Source organism: Lagopus leucura, unplaced genomic scaffold (assembly GCF_019238085.1).
Source record: "Lagopus leucura isolate 7727_CA_CO unplaced genomic scaffold, USGS_WTPT01 Super-Scaffold_100018, whole genome shotgun sequence".
In the NCBI taxonomy this organism is placed as follows: Eukaryota; Metazoa; Chordata; class Aves; order Galliformes; family Phasianidae; genus Lagopus; species Lagopus leucura.
The window spans coordinates 5,484,160-5,510,479 of record NW_024962272.1 but is presented as its reverse complement, the minus strand read 5'-3'; the positions used below and the strand labels follow the sequence as shown (position 1 = coordinate 5,510,479).

The following is a 26,320-nucleotide window of genomic DNA, read 5'->3' as shown; positions in this document are numbered from 1 at the left end:
CTAGACATTTAACCTCTATCTCTCATGCAAATCAATGATTAAACAGGAGGTATATGAATTTAAATTAAGAGAGAATATTTCTCACAATGTATGTTAATAGAGCTGTAAGTTCCTTGATAGATTAAAATATTCCTGTTCCTACAAGGAACACTGGATATCCAGTGTAGATAAAATCCATCAGGTCTCCAGCCCCACTGAATAGGGCAAAATCTTACCTTATATCCCATGGAAAACAGGAGGCCTAGCTCTGGTAGAAAAACTGTATCTTTAAAACAAGATATTTAAAATCAGTAGTAAGACAAAGGAATAGCAATTTACCAAATAGAAATTATATCACAACTCTCTGCAGCCAGGTCAAGCAAGATCATGCTCCACTGTACTTACAGGGTAAATGCACTGGTTGCATCAGTACATTGGCTCCATACAGGGACAAACAAAACAATACATAACAGCAATAAAAACCAGGATATAGGTATTTGCCTTAAGGTCCTATTTACAACAGTCATCTTTATTGGCACACCAGGAAATGAGAAATTCACACAGACTCCTCACTAGCTTGCAACTGCTCTTTCACTGTCACAGGTCAGGAAGCCATGTGAGCCCTGATATCTACATTAGTTGGCCTAAGAAGTAAAGGATCCTTAATCACTCTTTTTCTGTGCACCTAGATAAAAGCTGAACAGTAGATAATCCTAACAACTAACAAATTGTAATACACAACAGCAGCCCAAGCTTTGCTGTGAGTTTCTCTCCCTCTTTTGCATTACTTTTGTTGCATTGATATGCCAAAACTGTGTCCTCTGCTGGACACTGTATCCTCTGCACCAATTGGTCAATTCTGCAGACCCATGCCTATTTCACTGTATCACTTGCCAAAGTAGACATAGCCTTAGAAATTCAGATCAGCAGATACATCACTCAGTGTGAAAGAAAGCAAGAGGGAGAAGTATAATCATGCTTCAGTCAAAGTTCTGGCACATATTTCAAACTGGAACAGCTCCCAGAGGAGATAGATTGACAGGAGACAAAATGGCTCAAAGGAATTATTGCAGGTCTTTGCAAAAGTTGTCATCTGCCTCAAAATTCTTAAGATTAGATTTATCCTCAAAAGAACCTAAAATTTAAACTTTGAAATCACAAGAATTTACAAAAGAGATAGAGGACATTACTATTAATTTTTAAATGACTCAATTCTGCACTGTTTTCTTTGTTTGGTTATATATGCTGTATAAAACACAATTCAGAAAATAGCTTATTAAAAGTCACTCCTGAACATTTGAAATATAATAAGCAAAATAATACAAATTAGCAAAATTTAGTCAGCTAAATGTTTTGTAGTTGTTGCTATTGTTGAGTAAATGTATGTGGCATAAACATTAGTGATCATCTCTTATTCACCTAGCTAACTCCATAGTTCACTTCCAACAAGTTTTAGGAGACAAATTTGTGGCATAATGTTTCAGTTTTCAGTATGCATTGCTTGCTTCCAGGTCCTTTGATATTAGAAGATCATTGTCTGCTTTTGTGAATTGATCTACCTTTTAAATACCATGTTTAAGAATTGATCCATACTATGCTGTTTTATAATCTAGAGCAGTTGCTAAAGACAGAACTCTTTTTTTTAATATGGATATACGAATAAGGTATAATAAAGTATAAAGACAAACACCAATCTTCCCAGTATTCAAGCCAAATACATTCTTTCAAAAGGGTCAAAGGGACACCATTAATTAGTTACTTCTCTTAAGTTCCAGCACCTTGATGACATAGAGATGCCTGTAGAGTAAACCAGGTTCCACAAATCCTGCCAGAAATATCATAGGATGGCACTGAAAAAGAGGTGAAAGTAGCTCTTCCCTGTCTGGTGCTCAGTACTCACTTTGCAGCAGAGACTTGTATGAAAAGGATTACTTGGGAGTAAAAAGGTTGCAGAGTAGCGCACTGAAGAAAGTTTCCCCTGTTGGCCAAGCCTAGTGAGAACTGGAACAGGAAACAAAGTTGCTGTAACTACAGTTTGGTTTCTTTATCCTTTTTTTTCCCCCACTCATTCCTGGGCTTTTGCAATGGGATCAGTTATAACAGAGATCCTATCTCCTTCCCTAAGGACTTCCCGACAGTTGAGCACAGGGAAGCCAGAAATGACTGCTACTCTTCAGTGTACAGAAAGCAATGCCAGCCACAAAAGTGAAAATGGGGCAACAACACTTCAAAGCACTTCTAGCTCTCAGCTGGGACTACAGTGGAGCAAGGTCACATTATCTCATCCAGGATTATTCATAACTCTAAGTTTCAACATTGCACGTCTTATATTTATGACCTCAAATATATTATGACCTGTGACTCTCTTAGAGCAATAGTGGAGACATTAAGACAGAAGGTGGACACTGCAAGATACTGCTGATGTCTAATAGATACAGTCACAGTAAACTGTCCTACAGTGACTCCATGCCTGATGGCACCATAGAAAACAAAACAAAACAAAACAAAACAAAAAAAAAAAAAAAACCACAATAAGAAGAGCTTCCCTCATAAACTCTTCTGTAACAGTGTATTGCTAATAAGCTTCCTAAATCTGAGAAAGCGAAGGTAAGGTCTGGTCCCACTCCCCATCCTTGCTGGCCTGCTACTGCCTTCTCCTTCCCATGCTCTCAAAAGCTCAAGGATTCAAGCAGCTTTGCCTCCGGTTTAGCAACTGCACAGGGTTGTTTCTCATACTCCTGATCTGATCTTCATTCTTTTACATAAAGCTCATTTAATATTCATGGCTTCTCTCTCAGCTGCTTAATTTACCTTCCTAAACTTAATTTTATTGCAATAAAAGGAATTAAGATTTTAAAGGAAATACAATTCTTGATAATAATTATTTTACAAAGTTTGAAGAACATTTCGAAAAGAAACCAAGGAATAAAAAAAGTCTACAGCAGTGAACGTGCTTAAGTTCATGCAGATGAAGAAGATTCCCTGGACACAAGTGTAGTTAATCTGCAAACATGTGAGAAAAATATGGAACTGGAACAGTCTATTTTATTGAAGCTTCATTAAATTTTCACTATTCCCTTACTCCAGCGCACTGAACATGGAGAGAAGAAGTCCTTCACAGGATGAAAGTAAACAAGGTGTAACAGCACTACTTCAGCACATGTCAAGAGAACTTCGTGAATCTGTTTCGGCAGACTGCCTCTTTTTCATCAAAGTTATTACAAATTCTATGTACCTAACTTTAATGTATGATTTGGGAAGCTCTCTTATTCTCAAAATGAGAGGTGTAAATCAGCAGTTACCTTTACAGAGCCCAAAATTACAGCAAAGGAAATGAGTCATCAACTAATTTTCTGCTATACACTGTCAGATATTTTTAAATTTAAGACCATCAACATTCTATTTTTTATATATATATTTTTTATATCTTAGGATAATACCAGAAGTCATTAATCAGAACTGGAACCCAAGCATACCCAGCTGTACGCTTGTCTAGTATACTGGCAATGTGCATCAAGAAACACAAAACACCTGCTCATGGAGTTGAGGCTTTCTAGACCACTGATTAACAGAAGTATGTGTAAGGGGGCTATAGAACATGGTCGTTTATGGTAGGCACAGATCAGCACAGAACAGAAGGATAGCTCCTTTTCTGAAGAGGCACTAGAAATTTTATCTGCACCAACATTTTCTCACACTAAAATAGCACAGTCTTCTTGCTGCGTGAGGGTCATGAAGAAGCAAGAAAAACTGAGACAGTCTTGTCCTGACTCACACAAAGTCATAATAAACCAAATACTGTACTTTGCCTTTGCAGCTTACCTAGGTATTTTCAGTACCTGGTTGTACATCTGGCCCTAACACAGATACTATGGTATTTCACAGAGTCAAGGGAAAACACTAATGCAGAACAGTTTTGACTTCCACTAATAATCATAAGAATGCATAAAAGATTTCAAGCAGGCACTTTGTTCATCACAAGCTAGCAGAATTTTTAACAGCACTGAGGAAAACTGTCATGTGCTTAAGGACTGCCACCCTGTCTGGGACAGCAAACTCACTCCTGGGGAAGGAAGAAGAACAAAAGTTACACAAGGCTTACTTTCCAGTGACTGTTCAATATTTTTTGTTATAAGAATATCCACAGATTAGAGCTCTCCCATATTCTCTTTGCTTTTCCATATTCTTCCTCCCCAGTGAAACAGGAAATTTGGAAATTATAGGTTTATCTTCTTAGAAACAATGTCAGCTTCTTCAGTCGTAGTCCATTCTTAGTCATGTTTGATTCCACGTGCACTGACAGACACCATAAAATCCATACTGACCTTTTTAATCTATTGGTTTTATTCATTTTATCTGTGTGTTTTTGGAATAGTGGCCATCTTGTCTTTTGTGCTGGAACACCACATATTGTCATAATGCCCAAATGAGGAACTGATGACACTGAATACAGTGCACTAACAAAGCAACTCCAGTCAGAGTTATCTCCACAAATCTGAATAGATTTGTCTCTGCTCTGTTTTTAAAGCTTTCTGCTGAGAACTTTACTACTCTTTCAACCTCATTCATCTTCATTTCAGGAATCTTACTCCCACCCATCTCCACAGCTAAATAAAAACTACAATACTCTGAAGAGAACACCAGAAGCTCTATAATCCATCTCAGTCACCACAAGGATGTATATATTTTTTTGCTTTCAAAATGCAGCTATTCTGAAACATGCCAAGCCAGATATTTGAGTAAGGATTTGATGGTTTTGAAAATCACAGGTCCCAAATCATCCTATTTAGAATTATTTTGAATTAAGACACTGCAGAATAAAACAAAAAGCTATCTGCCTTTCAGTATCAGTGGTTCTTATTCTAGTGAGAGAACCCTATTCCCAGCATGCGAAGATAACTAGGCAAGACGAATTGGTTAATAGTAAAGAATGAAAAGGTATTTTTCTGCACTGAACAAGAAAAAGGTTAAAGATTTACACATTTAGTACAAAAGTATCCAAGCTTCTCTCTGCTTTCAGCAATTAAGTCTTCCTTTCCTCCAGAAATTCATATTTTCCCTGTCTGTTCTTAATACATACCAGAGGTACGGTATATCATACATACTGCCCACAACAGTAACAACAAAGGATCTGCCCATATGTACTATGATATTTTTTAGCACTTTTGTGGAAAGATTTTCCCTCAGACTCAGAAATAAATTGTCCAATTTTAAAAACAAATAATAAATAGAGGTAACATAAGATCCAGCTACCCTTCCTGGAAGACAAACTTTTGTTTATTTATGCTAACACATAATCCTTCAATTAGACTTGAGTCTAATCAGTAAACTATGTGCACACGTAGTTGTTATGCATTTCAAGACATATTTCTACATTCAAACTTTTTGGTTTCTAAACAGTATTTGCATATAGTTGAAACTTCCTTATGCTGCAGCTGTTTTAAAAGTTCTTATTTCATTTCAAATAACAGGAAATAAAGTCAAATCCCTTCTATTCCTGGCCAAAGCAAGAAATGGGATCAGAACACTTAAGACCAGCTTCTATGTAACCAAACCTCCTTTTACTTCATCTAAAGCCACGGACAGCTTTTGTTTTAGTGCCAAGTGTAGCATTCCTAAAGAAACACAAATTCAGCTGGCAAATCAATTGAGAACAATATACCATTTGGTCATCTCTAATGCCTTGGCCAGTAATATGCAAATATCCTGATGCCAATGGAAAGGATGGGGCTTGATTTGTTGTCTGTGTTTCCAAACAGTACCAATTAAGTAGAAAAGACTGGCAGGAGGAAATCCATCCATCCTTGAGTTGTATTTGTAGAACTGCAGTGCTTTAAATCTAGTCCTTAGTTTATGATGCCATAACTTTCCAAGACAGTCTAAGTGACTCATCTAGTAGGACAAACACTATTTTTGACATTCATGTCTTATGAATTATTAACTGGTTTACTGCATCTAGATTGATTTTGCATGAAAAGGAAATCTTGGCACATTGTTGAAGACTGAAAATTGAACAGACTAGAATAGAACTCAGCAAAAATTATCCATTTGGCTAATGCTGTTTGAAGGACCAAGTGTTAGTCTACGAAAGTCATAGAAGATGAAATCAAGAAGAGTTTTCAGGAGAATGTTCTTTTTAGGATAGAAAAAACAAACGTATCCTGCCATTCTACCACCCAACATGCCACCCCCACCCAAAAAAAGTCAAGTCCAACTCCTGGCTCCACACAGGACCACTCAAAAGTCAAACCCTATGCCTGAGAGCACTGTACAATCACTTCTTGAACTCTGACGGCTTGGAGCAGTGGCCAGTGCTCTGGGGATCCTGTTCCAGTGCCTGACCATCACCTCAATGAAGAACCTTTTCCTAAAATCCAGCTTGACCCTCCCCTTACGCAGCTCTGTGCTGCTTCCTCTGGTCCTGTCACTATCACTAGAGAGCAGAGCTCAGTGCCACCCCTCTGCTCCCCTGGTGAGGGGATTCCTTCAGTCTCCTCTGCTCTGAGAGCCTTCCTTAGACACTTCCTTAGAAATTTTATGTTTTTTTTCTTATATTGCAGTGCCCAGAAACACACATAGTGCTTGAGGTAAAACTGCACCAGAGCAAAGCATCTTTTCTCACCCAGTTGGCAGTGCTGGGCCTGATGCATTGCAGAAGAATCTCTTTTGGACTGTGTTCTGCCATCACACTATTTTGGCTGCCATCACCCTATTTCTGGCTTGATTTAGCAGAGGGTTGTTAGAGTTAGGGTAGCATGGTTGGACTCAACTATCTTTAAGGTCTTTTCCAACGTGAGTGATTCTATGATTCTACGATTCCATTTGTTGTGGTGGCACTTTTCCCCACAGAAACAGAACAAAAATAATGCTCCATGCTGATGTATTAAAGTAGAAGAATAATTAATTCTGTTCTCAGTGCTACTGAATTTGAACATTGACTAAATTTGTTAGCACAAAAGTGAAAAATATGCCCAATTTCAAAATGTCCAGTTAAATTATCTTCACATACAAAAACCTTTTGCAGCCACCAGTACACCATCTAATTAAACAAATAATTGGCACATCGCACATCATTTCAAAAATAAAACTACAAATCATGAAAACACATAGAGACTGCCATCATTTTAGAAATGTGTGGTGTAACTACACCCTCTGTGCCATCAGAGTAGGCAAGAAAGGTGGAGAAAGTCAGCATTTTTCTCTGTTGAGAACTTCAGTTTACAAGAATTCAGTACAATATCTCAATCTGAAAGAGAGATTTCAAATGCAAGACAGATGACCAAACCAACCCAATGTAAATTGCAGTAATATTCCAGTTGTTCTGTGGCTAATTAACTCAGCTAGTGCTATCTGTTCTTAAGAAATATGGATCCACCTTACTAGCCCTCTCCTGCATGACACGCCTGTTAGCTGAACCAGAACCAGTGGCTTAATTTCTCATTCTTTCAGGAGGTCCTCTGGCATCACCTCAAGCCTCCTTTACAGGCTGCTGCTAGCAAGGTTACACTTTGCTGTGGTTTGGCCCAGCAGGTGGCTGAGCACCACACTGTTCGCTCACTCTCTCTTACCAGTGGGATGGGGGATAGAATTGGAAAAAAATGTAGAACTCATGGGTTGAGATAATTATTTACTAAGATCGAGGAAAGGAAAAATATAATAGTTATGTGTCACATATATATATGACGGTATGTGAGAAACGATGCAGAAGCAATTGCTCACCACTCCCCCAACCGCTGCCTAGCTGAGCATCCCCGAGCATCGGAAGAGAGAATGATGAATTCCCACTCCCTCCAAAACTCCTTCCTCTTGATGTCATACTGTATGAAATATCCTTTTGGACAGTTCAAGTCAGCTGTCCTAATCCTGTTCCCACCAGCTTCTTGAACCCTTCTGAGAATGGTCTTGGCTCTGTACAACACTGCACCATAGCAGACACCCTGAAGAAAACAATTTCACCCCAGCTGAAACTAAGACACACTTGTTGCTGCCTCAGAAGCACCTCTACTGGGATCAAATAACACCCTTTCTTTGGTGGGTGCACAATGACTTGAAAGGCAGGTGAGACCAAACCATTGTCCCTTCATGTGGCCCATGCTATGCTGCAATAACTGCTTCAGTCAGTCTCAGTCTAAGTAAGAGGATTCTTTTTATAATGCTATTTAATTGTACAGATATGGCCTCCAGCATGGGCAGAAGAGCATCATCTGTATCAAATAAATTACAGTGACAAATCTATGAATCATCCTGTCTAGGACTGCCACAGTATTTTCTACTTACACACACAAAAAAAATAGAACTACACTCAATTTCAAAAAGAGTCACTTCTTCTCAATTTTCTTCCATAAAGAACTACAAGGAAAAAGGGAAAACTTGTGAAAAACACTAACACAGTAAATGTGAATTTCCATTTTTTAAATCTCCTCTCTGGGGTAAACAAACAAACAAACAAAAAAACAAATATAAATTTTAATTGCTATCACTTTTTTGACAAGCTGAATGTATTCCTGTAAGATCTGCTGTGACCTCAAGTTTAAAAGAAAGCCACTCTTTTTTCTCCAAGATTAAGTGCTGGGTTACGTAAGAGTGGAAGGTAATTCTATGTTCGCATCATACAAACAGTGTGCTTTGGCTTAGTGCTCTTTCGTCTGCATAAAGCCTTACATTTAAGAGATGATCAGCAGCACCATTGTCCATTAGCAGCCAGAGAGAAGAAAATGAGAACAAGAGTAAGAGAAGTTTCTAGAAGGCAATACAAAACAAGCCCTTCTGGTTCAAGGAAAAGAAGATGTCGGAAGCCAGTTTTGATTGCCTGCGAAGGGAGCCATGGGTTTGCTTAATTCCAGGCACTTAGGACCAAATGCTGCCCATTCACAACTCATATTTACTCAAAGAGCTGCAATAGCTCCCTGTGGTCAGCAAGCTGGATTTCGAGTGCTCTACCTCCTGTCAAGTTTTTAAGGTCAAAGATTTCACCAGCACACTTACAACATCACAACAGCTTGTGTTCAAGCTCCTTCAGCTTTCAGTCTCCATTAAAATATGCACAGTCACCCCAGCACCTCACTTAAGTGTTCACATAGCACTGCAGAATCTTCTGCAAAGTAATGTCTGCAAAGTCCATTTCTATCAACCGTGTATACACTGCTTCAGTGCTTTTTATGGAATGCCATTAGCCCTTTCTAGTCACAAGGGCACATTTAAATCTTAAAGACATGGTTGTGCATGGATGACCAAGAACAGCCCACTCTTCCTAATTCCTCGCTGTGTCATTCTTTCAGTGCAGATGAAATCAAAATAGAAAATACAATTCCAATCCAAGTTATGTTTTGAGCCCAGCATCCACAGATATTCTGTTTCTAAAGACCAGTGGAAGCACTGTTAATCATCCAACTTTATTTGTATGTACGTACAAAAAAATGGAAACTGCATATATCAAGTGGAAAGACGCAGTGATGAAATTTTATTTATAAATCAGCTTATTATCAAGAAATAATAATAATAATTTTTAAAAAGCCATTATGTTTTTCACATACTAAGTAGCACTTCTTCCTATTAGATTAGAGCCAGAGGTAGAAACTGGAACAGACTGTTTAAGCCATCAACAACTCAGAAGGGTTATACAATAGCCAAGCAAAGGGTAATTTAGATTAAGGTCAATTTTTCATTCTTTCAATTACATAATATCAATAAAAGGACATGTGGGAATGATGCCAAACATGAATACTGTATCTGATAAACAAGCTACAGTGCACAAATAGAAGGAATTTCCCTATTCACGGTTGGAAATATTCCCCTCTCCAGATAATTACATAACTTTCTTAAAAATAATTCTTTATTTCTGGATCAAAAATTTGCTCACTTTCCTTGACCTACAAGTGTACCACTCCAAACTGAGATAAAATAGAGTTCTCATAGTACACTGTCCTCTAAGAGATTTCAACATCTAGTCTGAGCACTGTCCTCAGAGCCATGACACCTTACAAAAATCTCTTTTTCCTCTTTCTTTCATCTGCTCACTTGTTACACATTGCAAAAGATAGAGGCTTCTTAAGTCCAATATATGCAACACAAAGTGCAATAGCTCCACCAGGAAAAATACAGTAAAAAATACGGTACTGTCTAGCTTCTCAAACGTATCCATCTACTTCTACATATACTGGAACTAAACCAAATTTCATGGATAATGTTGAGAGGAGACACGAAAAGAGATAAGCAGACACAGTGTGAGTTCAGTCTCAGTCAAAGTAAGTGGGAAAAGACAGATGAAGTGCCTTCCTTGGAAAGGCCTAGGCTGGCAAGCATGAACAGCTCCTGCTAAACACAGAGAGATACTCAGGTTTGTATTATAGAATATGGGGCCGGGTGGGGATTTAGGAAAATAATGACATTGATATATCACTACCCACAATCTCTATCAGTAAGAAATAAATGGTGTAACAACTGGGTAGTTGCAGTTGAAGAGTTCAACAGGGGCAGAAGACATTACGTTTCAAGAAAGGCTGTTTTACTCACAGCAGTGGAAATTATTTATGTACTTTACAAGTTTATATGGTTTCATGCACTCAGAAGGTTTGCTGCACTCTTCCTAATAAGCAGACACTCTTACAGTACACTTTTAATCCACAGGCTCAGTGTTTTCAAATTCTGCCTCATCTCTAATGAGGTCTTTTTGCAAATGAAGTCATTCCCACTGAACAGCAAATTCCCACTGAAGGCCAGAACAATTTTGCAATGCATGAATTCATGCATCATAGCAGAGCAGGGAAAGAGTCCCATTTGCTCCTTATTAATCAGTAGGGTCAGTCTCACCATGCACTTTACAGGCTGCCTCGTTAAAGAGGAAAGCATGGTACTTTCCACCTAAAAGGCTGATTCTGACAACTCTGAGTGGCCTGGAAGCAGTTCTTTCAGCTTTCCTTCTGGAAATAATCCCTGGAAATAATTTAAAAAAAAAAAAAAAATGCACACAAAGTTAATTTCTACCATGGTGTAAAGACGAATCAATTTGTGTCATAAATAGCAGAATTCAGTAATGAAAAAGAAATTATATTACTGGCTTTTTTGATCAATTCAGCCCATTTGGAACTGCTATTTAAAGGTTAGTTTAATTTCTTCACCAATTGCCAGGGAAATCTAGCATATGGCCATTCCCAACAATTTTGTTTATTTGTTTACAAAACCTATGTAGCAACTTGCTTTAGCAGGGGAAGTGGACTAAATGATCTCCAGAGATCCCATCTAACTCCTGCAATTCTGTGATTCCCCATGAAATTATCCCAGTTTTGACTGTCCCTCACAAGTACCATATTATGCTGTGAAAGCAATCACACAGAACTGGAGTTCTTGATATTTTACAACAACTCTCTTTACATGCCCCAGACTGTCAAATCTCTACCACCTAAAGCCATTCTGGCAGGGTTAACACCGCCCACAAACCTGCAGGTTGCAATAACCTCTCCATGCTGGCATAGCACTGATGGCAGAGGAACTTGCATGCCCAAAGGAAAACTGACCATTTAGTAGTACAGCATCTAGCTGCTCATTTCAGGAAAAAAAAAAAAAAAAGAAAAGAAAAAAAAAGAAAACCCACATAATAATTAAAAGTACACTGAGTAATGCTCTTAATTCAAGGATGACAGACTTGCAGCAGCGCAGTTAATAGGCAAATGTGGTTATATTTCTTCTTTAGATGTTCTGTGGGCTACACACATAAACGTGCAGTCTAGCCTGTTCAGTACTTCTGCATTTGTCAGTCTAGTATCTTGTAATTTTGAAGGAATGTCACTATTACAGACTCATTCTTGTTTTCACAAACTCAGGAATATTTGTTCTAAACTTTATGATACCACCTGCTTTCCAACGATGTACTTCTGCAGCAGTTGGTGCAAGGAATTTGACAGACATTAAGCTCTTCAATAGGACTTCTGGTAAAAAAGTAGCATTTTTTAATGCAGGTGAACCTGACCTCTCACAAGTTTATATACATATATACATATATATATGTATATAGTTGAAATCAAAACACTTAGCAATAAAACAATCTAGACATACAAGTCATACAATTGCAAGTTCTGCCAGTGGCTTATTTCTGATAGAAAAACATTTTTGTAACATTTGAATTGTGACACGTATCTTTATGCTTGCAACTAAAACTGTATTCCATAATAATAACATTGTATACTCATAATGCACTTGTGTGTGAGAGGACTACTAATTTTACAGCAGGAAGAAAGAAACAAAATGAAAGACTTCCAAATGCTTTACTGGATTAAAGGGCATATCAGAAATAACTTTGTTACAGGTGTGACTTTGACTGCAGTACAACTGCATCATACACATGTTCTTCCATGACTAAGAACAGCGGGAAAGACTCAGTCTTCAAAACTTCCAGTTTGTTTCGTCCCATCTGGGAAGCTCCATTCACACTGGCAGTGCCAATCCACACTTCACCTGGGGATTAATCCATTATCAGAAGTATTTTCCCTGGAGTAAGGACAGCACAATCAAGGCCTGGATTTCTCACTTATGCTGAAAACAAGCCAATAAACAGATCTGTCTTGCAACCTACTTGTGAGTCATTCTCATACATGAATGTGTCTTCATGCCCTGCATACAAACAGTCTGTGAAAGTCATGGCTGGGCCCAAAAATCCCTGGGTCATCTGATAGCTGCTAAATCTGGCAACACAAATGTACTATTTTGGCTCCAGTCAGCTAAAACTCTTCTTTCCTTCTACATTACAGTACTGCTGACAGTCTGTGTGAGCATGTCATCTGAAGGACAGAACAGCACTCACAGCCCTTCTGCACCAGGCTCACTCCAGAGGGGATGCGCACCCCCACTGCTGTGGAGTTACACTCATTAACTTACACTAATGGTGAACTGAGACACACTACTAGAAAGAGAACTTTTCATTGCCTACTTCTTAACTATGGAAGAGACAGATCCTGCAATTCTTACTTATTGGTATGAGAACTCAGTGTAGCACTGATGATTCCTGGGTTTGCAACAGCACTATAGGTAGCAGGGAGTGATAAAATGAAGTAGCAGCAGCAGATGGACACTGCAGCATGGGCTCAGGCACGCTTAACCGCTCCTTACTGCATCTGTCATGAGTACAGCAGGCTTCTGTGGTGACTGTTCTACCAGTGATGCAGCATAATTTGGTATGAAAGGTGAGACACAATGTCACCCTGCTCCTGCATGGGCCTGTGGAGGACTTGGCACATCCCACTGCACTTGTAGTCAACACGGGTATGGTATAATTGTAAAGACAGCAAGAACTAAAGTTGGGACTAATTCTTGTGAAAAGGATCATTCCTTTAGGCACAATTCTCCACAGTGCAACAACGGATGAGATGAAAGAGAAGAGATTGATGAGAAAGGGAAAAGCGTAGGTGTTGAAAAGCCTAATGGCTGCAGTATCTGCAAGTCTGCACCTAGGGGCTGCTTACAGCAACATACACTGCTACCTGAAGATGCGATGACAATCAGTGAAAATTACTAGGAGTTCTGTACTTACTTGCAAAGAAAATAATGGAGCCTCACACCAGTCTCAGACTATAGTTTGTAAATTCGAATAAATTCCCCTGGCTTCTATGAAACCATTTTGTATTTATCTAGGAATACAGATAAGCACACCAAGTCCAAGCTCAGTTCAGAAACTGTACCCTTACGGACTACAGCATACAGATTCTGCATTACGAAACAAATTGAAGCCGGGTGAAACACCCATCCTGACCTCCTTGCAGTAACACACCATGCCTAAAGCAACACGACCAAATCTCATTATTCAGATTTTGCCTGTACCCTGAGTGGGTAGGGGGGGAGGAAGGGAGGGGAGAAAAATAATTTTTAAAAAGGTCTGATTTAGAAAGCCAGCCTAAAGCCATGCCGACGGAAAACCGGCGCGCAGCCCGCAGAACGGGTCCGACGCCCACTCGGGCACCTGCCCTAGCTGCCCAGCCAGCCCCTGAGGGATCGGCACCTGCGCACCGCTCCGCACCGCGGTGCGGCTGGGGCGGCGGGGCAGCCTGCGGGGCACTTCGTGGACCGCGCACTCACGAGAGCCCGCGTATGCTCACGCACCGCGCGCCCACACACCACATGCACCACGCACACTCGTGCACACTCGTTCACACAAGCGCCCAAGCGTGCCCGTGCAGCCGGGTACGGGCTGGGCAGCCGGACCCAGACCTGCGCCGCGCACCGGACTGCGCCACGCATCCGCGCTCCACGCACCCGCGCACGGCCCTCGCGGCGCGGGGGGCCGAGGCGGTACCTGGGTCGCTTTATGGAACTGCTTCTTGAGCCCGGCCACCGACATGGCGAAGGCGGCGCGATGCAGCCGAGCGGAGCCGAGCGGTGCCGAGGAGCGATGGGGCCGGGGTCCCGCCGACGAGGAGCTGCTGCCGCTGCCTGCTACCCGCTGCTCGCAGCCCCGCGCGCCCGGCGCTGGGAGGTGTCAGGCGGCGGCCGCGCTGCGGGGGCGCCCTGACGTCAGGGAGGGCCGCACCGCCTCCTCGCGCGGCCCCGGGCCGCCCCGCCCCGCCCCGCCACCGGCCCCGGCAGCGCTGAGCGGGAGCAGCCTTCGCGCGGCTGGAGGCGGCGGGCTGCGGGATTCTGCCGGCATCCCGAGGTCCTGTGCCGTTTGTTTCTCGTCCCGTACGGCCCAGCGGGGACGCCGTTCAACTCGCCTCGGCTGGGGCGAGGGCAGGCGGCGATGGTGGACAAGTAGACCTGGGACTGGGTGCAGGTGCTGGCGTGCCGCTTCTTCAGGCCTGGCTGGCCTCAGTGGGACGATGAAAGCTCTGGTTCCTTGTATGCCCTCAGTGTGTGTGTTCTTTTTCCCTTGCGATGCCAGTGACACACGGGCAGCCAAACTTACAGCCTGCCCCACTGCTGGCACGCTGGTGTGACTGTTGGCTTGAAGGTAAAGAGCATCAAACCCAAATAAATGTCAATAACGTGTGCTTTAGCAGTTTGGTCGGACTAGCAGAACAGTAATTAACAGTCATTGTTAGTTCTGCCAGGAAAAGCCTAAGCAGTGCAAGCAGTGTGATCCAAATGTAACAACTCTTCTTTGCAGGCTGAGCCAACCACTGTGTATGTATGCTGCATCTCAGCCCAGCTGGGATGAAAGGTTGCATCTGCTGAAAGCAGCCATGCTGCACTGGCAGCTCCATCCCTGCTAACAACCCACAGCAGCTAGGTAGTATGGTTCTATATATGGTATATGGTGTATGGTTCACAGGAGATAGGATGGAAACATTCTGAGAAATAGCTGTAGCTGTTTCTAATCTGCATGTGGACTTGCCACGGCGTTAGCACATATGCTTGGTGCACCTAAAGCAAAACAGGCACTGTGTAAGCCTACGTATCACCTTAGCCCCATGAGGTGTGGGACAGTGCTGTCTCCACAGTGCCCAACTTTGAATCATGGTTCTGTAAGGGACTGCAGTAGGAGAAAGGACTGTGAATGCAAGTCACATCAATGCTTTCAGAAGCATCACCAGCGTTGTTCATCATAGAGAGTGGCAAACAAAGAACATCTCTGTGCTCATGGGGAGCAGAATGGAAGAATGTAATGGCCTCCTCGTGGGCACAGTAGGAGGCATTTGCTTCTGATCTAGTCCAGCACCAATAATGAAACACGTCCATTCATTTTAGTATTAGTATTATTTTAGAGGATGAACTTTGAGACCGTACAGAGATGACAGGTGAGGAGTACAAGGAAGTTTCTTGTGCTAGTCATGGTATCATAGAAGATCCTGAATTGGAAGGAGCCCACAAGGATCACCAAGTCCAATTCCTGGCTCCACACAGCACCACCCAAAATTCAGACTATATGTCTGAGAGTGTTGTCCAGACACATCTGGAAGTCTGGCAGTTCGATGCCATGATCACTAATCTGGAGAGCACTCCTCAAAAGACTATTCTACAATTTGTTAAATATTTTGCATGGGAATTATATAACTGAGGGACAATGTGGTCTGCCACATCCAGTTCGTGGTATGCAGAAGTACATGGTGTCATTCTCTAGATATTGTACCCCTGAAACTCCCATTGCAAGTTAATTGAAATCACAGGTATGCTGCCCATCTATATATCAGCACAACTAGAAGCTGGGAAGCCCTGATTAATTTGTCTTGTGTATTTCTATTCACATGGGTGAACGCTTTTAATTGCACTCATGCTTTTCACTATAATTTTAAAGAACATCTATATTTCTGAAAGCTCAAAGTAGTTTCTTGCTTCAAACAGAGTTGATGCCTGTCAGTCTCAACAGCCTTGGAATTGCTTTGACTAAATTAAATGCTGACATTTGTCAAAGAAAGCTTTGTTTACTGTCAGCTCTACCGCCTGTCCCATCATTTATGACTTCTCTTCAAGAATCTGTATGAATAATGCTTTGAACTCAGAGAGCTGAATTCTGTTTTTAATAAATTGTAATGAGCAATAACAAGGTGCTTGCTTGTATTGTATCGTATCTCATTTTGAAGTATTTGTATTTCTTTACAAGATACATATACAAAAATGAATTAAGAAAATATCATTGCATATTCAATCCAAATGCAGTATTTTTTTATGTGCGTCTTTAATCCTGATTTTGTGCACAGTGTCATGACTTTGGGTTGTTAATCACTGTTTTCTTAGATAAGAAAAATAAAACAGACTTGATTTTGCAAATTTAGAACTGCATGCTACTTCTAGCAGTTTGTGTGTGCGTCTGTTACCAGTTGATATGAAGAGCAAAAACTAAGTTAAATTTGTTATGCAAGTACAATAGTGCATTATAGTGAGTAATACATGGAAAATATCTCATATGATAGAGAAAGAGGGTTTTTTATTATGTAAGAGCTGTTGTGTGACCTGGTAAATATTGATAGTGTGGTAAAGATCATATAAGAAGCACTTTTAATACTCTAAATAATTATATTATTCTAGAGAATTTATAATAACAAGAATTTTCTCCATCTCACCTGTTGCCCTCTTGTGAATTGTTCATGGTTGTTTTTTTTTTTTCTTTGTTTGTTTGTTTGTTTTAAAGGAGGCAAAGAAGAAAACAGGCAAAATAAATGAAATAATAGAAAGCGAAATAATAGAATAAAAGTCCTACTTGATGATCAAAGAAGTAGTTAGTTTGAAATAGTTGATATGTTAAGCTCCTGTCTTATTTTCAGAATTCTTACAAGTGGACACTGAACTTAATGGGAGTGAACATTACTTTGGCTTTCTGTAGTGGAATGCATGGATTTTCACTTTTATTCTTTTTTTTTTAATTCTTCTTCTTCTTTTTTTTTTTTTTTTTTTTTCCAAAATATAAGCCATCTAAACTGCATTTTTCAGCAAAATATGGTGGTAAAATCCTTTGCAGCTAGCTACATAGCAGCATTAATTCTTTATAAAATGCAGCAATCTGCAGCTCAGTGGAGTAGAAATCTGAAGCCTCATGGCAGAACAAGAATTCCACTAGTGCTTGAACATGACCATAGATAATATTTTATTTAACACACATTCTAAGACTTGTTTCCATTCAGCTTGCACCTTCGTTTCAGTCTGATGTTGTCGGTACTTCATTTGAGTGTAGACAAACTAACACATCCTTCTTCTTCTCAAAAATCTTCGTTTCAATTATTCTTCTGCAGTGCTGTTTCTCATATATTGTCCACTCATTCTTACCTTAATTCTCAGGTTCTTCCTCATGTTTTATTCCAAGGAGCTTAAATCTACTTTACAGTGAGAGAATAAAAGGGAAAGACAAGTAGCTCACATATAGGATTTGGAGTTTGATCTAATTTCCATTGTCAGGACATCAAGATGCATAGCAGAGTTCCAGAAGACTTCAGCCTCTAGAAATACAGAAATCTAGGCATCTCTGGCAGTGGCATGAGGTAGAGTATACCCCATGCTCTTCTCATAACGTAAGACGTTTTGAAGATGCAATCTGCTGCATCGGCTCTAAAGACAGTATGAACTGAATCTGCTTTAGTTAAAAGAAAGAATTTCACCGTTGTCTCCTGAGTTTTTCTTTGTAAGTTTCGCATTCAAATTCTGAGCAAGTTGAATGTATTTTAGAAATTGTCTGTTGCTGCTAAGCAAGGTGATATAGCTAGTTTCATTCTGAAAGTCATCATGTGAAAGAAATGGAAAAATTGTGATTAATTATAGTAGGAGATCCTGAAGAATTCGACCTACATTTTTTGGCTGTTGGCTCCATCTTAAAGTTTGGTGTCGTTTGTTTTTTGTTGTTTGTTTTCTTGTGTTTTTGGTGTTGTTTTTTTTTTTTTTTTTAAAAAAAATTTTTTTCTTCTAACCCAAATAGCATTTTCAACCACACAAAAGGATGTAATGAAAAATGAAAAAAATGAAACAAAAGCATTAGGAAAATGTACTTGAGCCTAAGGAATTCAAAAATGAATTCCAGGAGAATATGCTGAGGCTGCATATTATAGGCTCTTGCAGAATGTTCATTGGAACTGAATCGCTCTATTCAGCAGATATAAACTAAGTATAGACCATCTGAAGAAACTTCTGACTCTTTGGACTACAAGTTCTGAGAATCAGTGAATAGACAGTTTTTCCAAACTTTCTGCTCACTCTTGAGATTTCTTTCAAGGAAGCACAGCTTCGTTAATAGGGACCAAAATATTTCAAACATATGAAATGAGAGAGAATTACAGAAATTCAAGATAGAATTAGGGAACAGCGAAGGTACTTTAAAGTGGGGTTCACATTGCTAAGGTGAAAATACCTTCAGAGATCTAAATTGTCACTGCAGCTAGCATGAAACAGCTTCATAGTAAATGATGTAAGAACATGACATTTGAAGAAAAACAAGCAGTTCTAGCTCTGTAGCAGTCACTGAAATAGTGATTTTTGATTCAGTGGTGTGCCATTAGCTCTTAATCTCTATCAGAAGAAAATGCACAATTTTTTGCCCATATATGTATGTTTCACAGAATTACCATGGATCAATGTGTGGTTTTGGGTACAGACTGGTTCTTCTATGCTGTTATATGTGCAATAATAACTGTATTAAGAAAACATTAAGATCATTTTCTGTCCAACTGTTCATATGCTTGTCCACAAGCTGAGAGACCATTCCATCTGTGCCTATTTGATATTCTGAGAAGACTTATCTGGCACTCATGGCATGGGTTATTTGTAAAGATCACAGATGTTAAAGATGCTATTCACAGAGCTCCTTAATACAGGAATAAGGCATGCATGCAAGTATATGGCTCCATAAGCTTGAAACTTAGCAATTTTTTAGTCTGTGCAGAAAGATGGCTTCTGAGATTTATGTCTAGATGTAAGAGGTCAGAGGAAGGACATCAGAGGCAATGGAAGAGCAGATGATATATTCAAAGCCTTCAGCTGAAATAAGACCGTCTTGAAACACTGATTTTGGTGGGTCACCTTCTATCCCTCTCTCTCCTTTTCAAGCTTTGTGGGTCTTTTTTGGTTTGTTGATTCACTTGTTTTGTTTTAATTTAATTTTGATTTTATATTTTAATGAATGGATTATCATCTCCAGTAAAAGTCTTGCAGTAACTAACACATAGGAATGCTATGTGCTCAGCCAAGTACTGAGTCAAAGACCTCAATGATAAATATATGCATCTTGAGTATTTGAGCCATATTTAAGCTGGGAAGAGACTTCTCCTCTGCAGTGTGCATAGCACTCTGTTAAGGTGAACATTTTTACATTTACTGGTTTTAGTACTATAAAAAACAATTTTAATATGAGGTTTGGATGTCCCAAGTTCTTCCACCTGCTTTAATTACTGTAATTAAATAAAATCACCTTTGGTGAGAGAACATAAAACAGTGTTAATTCCAGTGCTTGGCATCAGCCACACTGCTTTCACTTTACAGACTCCTTGTCATTATTTAAGTAACCAGTACACTTCTCTCATCTAAGAATATCATTAATATTCCATCTTTTTGCAGCCCAGAAGAAAGCAGGAGAGGCTTTTGTAGTGTTTTTTTGTTCTGTTTCTATGACTAAATTAAAGTTATAATAGATTTTGTACAGAAAAATGCATCTGCAGTGTATAAATAAATTATACAATGAATGAGCCTGGTTTATATAATAGAATGGGAATCATAGTTTGGGCTAGCCTCAAGGCTAAATTAGAAAGTAAAATAAAAAAGGAACAATTTTTTCCACTTCTAGAAAAACAAAGCAGGTGAGGAACAAATTTCTCATGGACACTGACTACAATAAGAAGAAACATTTCTGGTCACACACTTGTGAAACAAAGATTATTCCTCTATTTCCTACAGCCTCTGTTTCTTTGCTATAGGGCTTCTTAAATATTCCACTCAAAAAACAGGACAATTCACCAAAATGTTATGGGATAGTTAAGGGGCATTTTCACATAACATTTTCTATCCATGCATGAGAGAAACAACACAGCCTGAGCAGGTAGGATGAAACTTGCAGAGCTCCTGTGCCTCTTCAGCACTGCATTCTAGGGGAGACAGAGGCTCATGGGGACAGACAATAGACTTCTACTGCAGCACATTTTTTCAGAGAGACTATGGTATTTAGATTCATTAGCCCCAGAAGAGCAGTAATCTTGTACATGTGCTTAGTACTCCTAAAAAATGAATCTAAATACCCCAAATGGGTGTGGAAAGTCAATGAGAAAATAATAAACACTGAGCACTCTGCAAAAGTCTAAAACTATCTTTTCCTGAGCAGCTTAAGGAAGACTTGACTATTGCCTGACCTATTATTTAACTCTTAACATCATCTCTGGGATTCTCTGATACATGTTCTCTTCAAACATAAGAATCTCCTTACGTGAAAGTTTAATATCCAGCTATAGTGGGGACTGACATCTGTTTTCACCTATAATTCCAGAACCATACTTTTTTTCAGTCTCTAACCACATCTTTCTACTCTTTTATAGAATAGAATCATAGACTCATAGAACCATCTAGGATGGAGAAGACCCCCAACATCAAGTACAACCATCAACCCTTCCTACTGAATTCGATCACTAAACCATGATGGTTAATGCCACAGTCATATATATATCTCCTACCATATATCTCCAAGAAAAAGGACTGTTCCACTTTCCTGGGCAGCACATTTCAATCTTGACCATCTTGTCCATAAAGAATTTTTTCCTTTCAGCCAGTCTATATCTCTCCCAGTGCAACTTGAAGCCTTTTCCTCACATTCTTCACATATTACCTGAGAAAAGAGACCAACACTGACCTCATTACGTCCTCCTTACATGTAGTTGTAAAGAGCAAAGAGGTCACTCTCACTCTCCTCCATAGTAAATAACTCCAATTCTTTCAGTCACTCCTCAAAACTCTTGCTTTCTTTTCACTTCACCATCTTTCTCACTCTTCTTGAGCAACCCAGAATCCTTCTTGTAGTGAGGGGCCCAAAACTGAACTCAGTACTCAGGGCATGGTCTTCCCAGTGCTGTATTCAAAGGGACAATATCTCCTGTAGTCCTACTGGCCTATTTCTGATACAAGACAGGATGCCATTGTTTTTCTTGGCCATTCTGGGCACACTAACAGGCTCATGTTCAACCTACTGTTGACCTACACCCCTAGGTCCTTCTCTGCCATGCCAGTGTCCAGCCACACTTCCCCAAGCCTGTAACAGTGCACGGAGATGTGCTGATCTAAGTCCAGAATCCTGTATGTGATCTTGTTGACTACCATACAACTGGACATCAATCCAGCCAATTCAGACCCCTCTACAGAAGGTTCCTACCCTCAGGTAGATGAACGCTCCCACTCAACTTAGAGTCATTTGCAAATTTACTGATTTACTGAGGGTCCACTCAATCCCTCATCTAAATTACTGATGAAAATGTTAAAGAAAACTGATACCAGTTCTGAGGAACACCACTGGTAACCCAATGCCAACCATATTCAACTCCATTCTCTGTGACTCTGAGCCTAGCCATGATGCCAGTCAGAAATCTGTACATCTGTCTCCAGGTTATATATATGCATATATATATTCTCACCCGGTTTTATTTTGGTTTATCTTGTTTTTCCAGCTGTGGATTAGAAAGTCCGAAGATACAATATTTAGCAAATTCAAAAGCATTTTACCAGGCTTCCCAATGAGATAGTTTTCCTCAACTGTGTAGTAGTAGTGTTACACATCTAAACCCATGCAGCGATGTACAAATCAGACTTATGTGAAGATGCTACACTGTTGGAGGCTAGGGAAATCTGATAGGAAGAACTGAACATTCTCCATTCATGTAAACATATCATACTTAAAGCAAGAAAACAAAAGAAATTGTGAACATTCAAGGATTTTCTTCTCATCTAGTCCTTGCCTTTCTCGCCTAAACCTAGGCCAGGTTAATCTTGGCTAGCAGCCAGGTATCCGACATGCTCCTCTCTCACTCCCCCTTCTCAGCAGGATGGGGTAAAAAAATATGATAAATAAGCTCATGGATCGAGATGAAGACAGGAAGATCCCTCACCAATAATAAGGCTGGTAATTTTGTAATCACCACAAGCAAAACAGGCTAAGCTTGGGGAAGATTAATTTAATTTACTGCCAGTTAAAATTATAACAGAATAGTGAGAAACAGTCAAAAAACTGAAAACATACTCACCCACTCTACTATCCTTCTGAAGCTCAACTCCAATCTCAACTCTAAGCAGTGGCTGGGGAAATGGGGAGCAGGGGTTATTCTATGTTTACAACAGTTTGCCTCTGGTACTCTTTTCTCCTCATACTCCCCTGATGGAGCATGGAGTTTCTTCTGCAGCATACAGTCTTTCACAAACTGTTGCAATGTGGATCTTCCTCAAGGTTTGCATTTCTTCGAGATCTGATCCAGCATAAGTTTGTATAATGGGATCCATCCTTTAGAAACAAACTGCTCCAGCATGGGTCCTCCACAGGCTGCAGGTTCCATCCAAGTATGTCCATTTGTTCTGGTGCAGGAGCACCTCCTCGTCTCACAGAGGCAACACTTGCAGGCCTCCTGCTATCAAAGCCATAAATCTGGTACAGATATATGCAGAAAAGACATCTAGACTGTCTCCACTGACTCTCTTTCTAATTAAAAAAATAAAATGTTTACTTCTATAGCAGAAGTTAACTGACTTAGCTATCTGTTTCCAGATGGCAAGAACTGCCTTTCACGTATAGCATTTCTCTAATTCGACTCTAAAAAATAACAAGACAACCGGAATAAATGAAGATTTTTTACAATGTACTTGCCTAAAATTAATTGTGATTAATCTCATTTAAAGTCTACGTTCCTGAAGATGGTGAAACACAAAAGAACATGGTTTTAAACAAGCCACTTCAGCTGACTTTGTTAATCCATAATTCTTCCTCTGACATTTGGTCAGGCTATAGATCTGAAAACAATAATAATAAACAATACAAAAAACAAAAAAAAAGGAAAACAAACCTAACAAAACAAACAAACAAACAAACAAACAAAAAGATTCTGAATTGAACTAACTCAAGCAGTAAGAACAATTTCTTCAGCTCCTTTTTCTGAAGAGCAGTGACTTGCCTTAGTCCACCTTGGCAGAGAAAAGATTTAGATACACGTTTCTATTTGTTTTTTATTCACCAGATTCCATTAGGGTCTTTAGAACTGCTTAAATTGCTACCGCCCTGCGCTTGCCTCTTCTGCAATGCTTTAAAATTCTTGCACTGGAAAGGCCTAGGATAATGTAGCTCTGTACTGTCATCAGTCCATGCTTGCTAATGTCATTTTAAATATGCTGTCAACATTAGTGCATACAAGACAAAATAGGCCAGCCAAGAGCCAGAGTGCCAAGAGTCTGAGCTGATAGTCAGAAATGAACAACTGAAGGAAGCACTTACAGTGTTCCCATTCAACATTCAAGACTTCAGGCAGTGCCAGACTATAAATATCTTCAGCTCAAGCTGCTTAAGGTCACTGAACTAACATTAACAGCAAACAATCATTAATGAACTAAAATCTCATATTAAGACAATTAGAGTACCTGCTTAGAATGGAAGTATTATAGCATAACTGTCACCAAGGAATTAAATCTCTCAGTGGTATATTGTGATTCTGCACTCAAAGGAAAAAATAGGCCAAAATCTTTGCTACTTGGTTCCTATAGCTCTCAACACGTTCTTATTTTATGTCACTTCCAAAATCTTGGCATTGTGCTTTCTGGAGTTATTTATAGAGTTTGGGAAAGGGCCAAGTACTACTGTTATTCTATGGAGTCCTTACAAAAAGCCCAAATCCAGATCTTCATATTCTGAGCGATCTCTCCATTATCACAGAATCACAGAATGGCCAGGGTTGGAAGGGACCTCAAGAATCGTGAATCTCCAACCCCTCTGCCACATGCAGGGCCATCAACTTCCCCATTTAATACCAGACCAGGCTGCCCAGGACCCCATCCAATCTGGCCTTGAACACCTCCAGGGACGGGGCATCCACAACCTCTCTGGGCAGCCTGTTCCAGAACTTCAACACTCTCTGTATAGAATTTCCCCCTGACATCCAATCTAAATCTTCCCTCCCTCAACTTAAAACCATTCCCCTTATCCTGCAGTTACCAACCCTTTCAAGGAGTTGATTCCCCTCCTGTCTGTAGGCTCCCTTTAGGTACTGAAAGGCTGCAATGAGGTCATGCCACAGCCTTCTTTTCTTCAGGATGAACAAGCCCAGCTCCCTCAGCCTGTCTTCATAGGGGAGGTGCTCCAGACCCCTGATCATCTTTGTGGCTCTCCTCTGGACCCTCTCCAACAGCTCCCTGTCTTTCTTGTACGGGAGGCTCCAGACCTGGACGCAGTTCTCCAGATGGGGCCTCACAAGAGCAGGGTAGAGGAGGACAATCACCTCCCTGTCCCTGTTGGTCACCCCTCTTCTGATGGAGCCCAGGATACCATTTGCTTTCTGAGCTGCAAGAGCACATTGCTGTCTCATGTTAAGCTTTTCATCCATCAAGACCCCCAGGTCCTTCTCTGCAGGGCTGCTCTCAAGGACCGCTCCTTCCGGTCTGTGTGGATGCCTGAGATCCAAGGAAAATTTCAAAGCTGTAACTGACAGTCAGGAAAGCCATTTTTTATTCTTCATATTTCCACCTGTTCCTCATTCACTGAACAAATCATTTTGTTACTTTCTCTTTATACTAACGTAATCATTCTTTCTCTGGATATTTGATCTGGTGCCTGCCATGTTATGTATTGCCTTTGTTTCTCAACAGCATTTTTCACTCCATTGCATGTCAGATTTAACTGTATCTGTGTGCCACATTCATCCTTCGATCTTCCCAGTTCTTTCCCTTCAGCCACAAGGATTTGGTAGAAAGCTGTCTGCATGTACTGGGAAGGTGTTATTCTTTCTCAGGACTGAGACAAAGGAAACTAGAGAAGCTAATAACAAAATCTTCCTAAAACCATCGTTAAAATGTCTGTGCTTACAGGATCCTTCCAAAATTAAGCTGGAGGAATTAGCATCTCCAAATATTATCTTCATGTTTTTGTGTCTGGTTCCTATCAGCTCACTAATAAGACATTCACATCCTTGGTTCTGTCAAATAAATACCGGTAAATATTGGTGTATTTTTCTGCATACAAAATATAGAAGTGAGTGTATGGAGATCCTTCAGACTGAGATTTACAAATTGTCTTGCTTAGTAGGTGAAGCAAGACTATCTGCAAAACAGATTCACCAAGAAAAAGAAATAACACACTACCAGTTGAGAAAGGACATAATTATTTCCAAAATGGAGTCAGAAATCCAGGATTATTTTCAAAACTATATCCATTGATGCCTGCAGCGGTCTCAATCTCAATGATTTTCCAAAGAAAAAAAAAAAGAGAATGGTTTTCCAGCTGCAAATTTATTAAGACCCAGTTTTCAGTGTATAAGCACCTACATTTTTCAGCTAGAAACAAAGAAAGAGCAAGAAGAGTTTGGGGTTTTTCTTTTCAAACATATATATGAAGCCTTGTTTGCCTTCATTTCTACTCCTGTACCTTTACAAACTTTGTGGTGGTGTGTTTGGATTTCAAATTAAAAGCCCACTTCCCACTTTGAGGTAAGAGCAATTTCAGCACCGATAGATAACTTCAAAGTGCTCTCTTTCTCTATACATATATGCCTTTGCAATGGGGGCTGTGACTGCTGATAAAGACAACAGCACTACAATACCATCCTTCGAGAAAAGAATTATTAGGCTTTTTGAAACCAGACAATATGAATATGAAAGAAAAAAAATGTTCCTTTCAGAGTAAAGCAATCTTTAATGTGGTGGAGTTAAAATGTGCTGAAATGCTGTGCCCCATAGGAGTTTTGAACATGTGAGAATCCTTCTTAGTTTTTTTTTT

The 26,320-nt window shown here is 40.0% G+C and overlaps 1 protein-coding gene across 1 annotated transcript in view; it reads right to left on the bottom strand.

Annotated features, from left to right (window-relative positions):
- The window catches only part of SH3GL2 (SH3 domain containing GRB2 like 2, endophilin A1), an 86,379-nt gene extending 71,994 nt beyond the window's left edge, over positions 1 to 14,385 (bottom strand). The window contains exon 1 of the mRNA XM_042877448.1: positions 14,261 to 14,385. Coding sequence (XP_042733382.1) covers positions 14,261 to 14,305 — 45 coding nt within the window. The 5' untranslated portion in view covers positions 14,306 to 14,385. The remainder of the gene's footprint in view (positions 1 to 14,260) is intronic.
- Between the last annotated feature and the right edge of the window lie 11,935 nt (positions 14,386 to 26,320).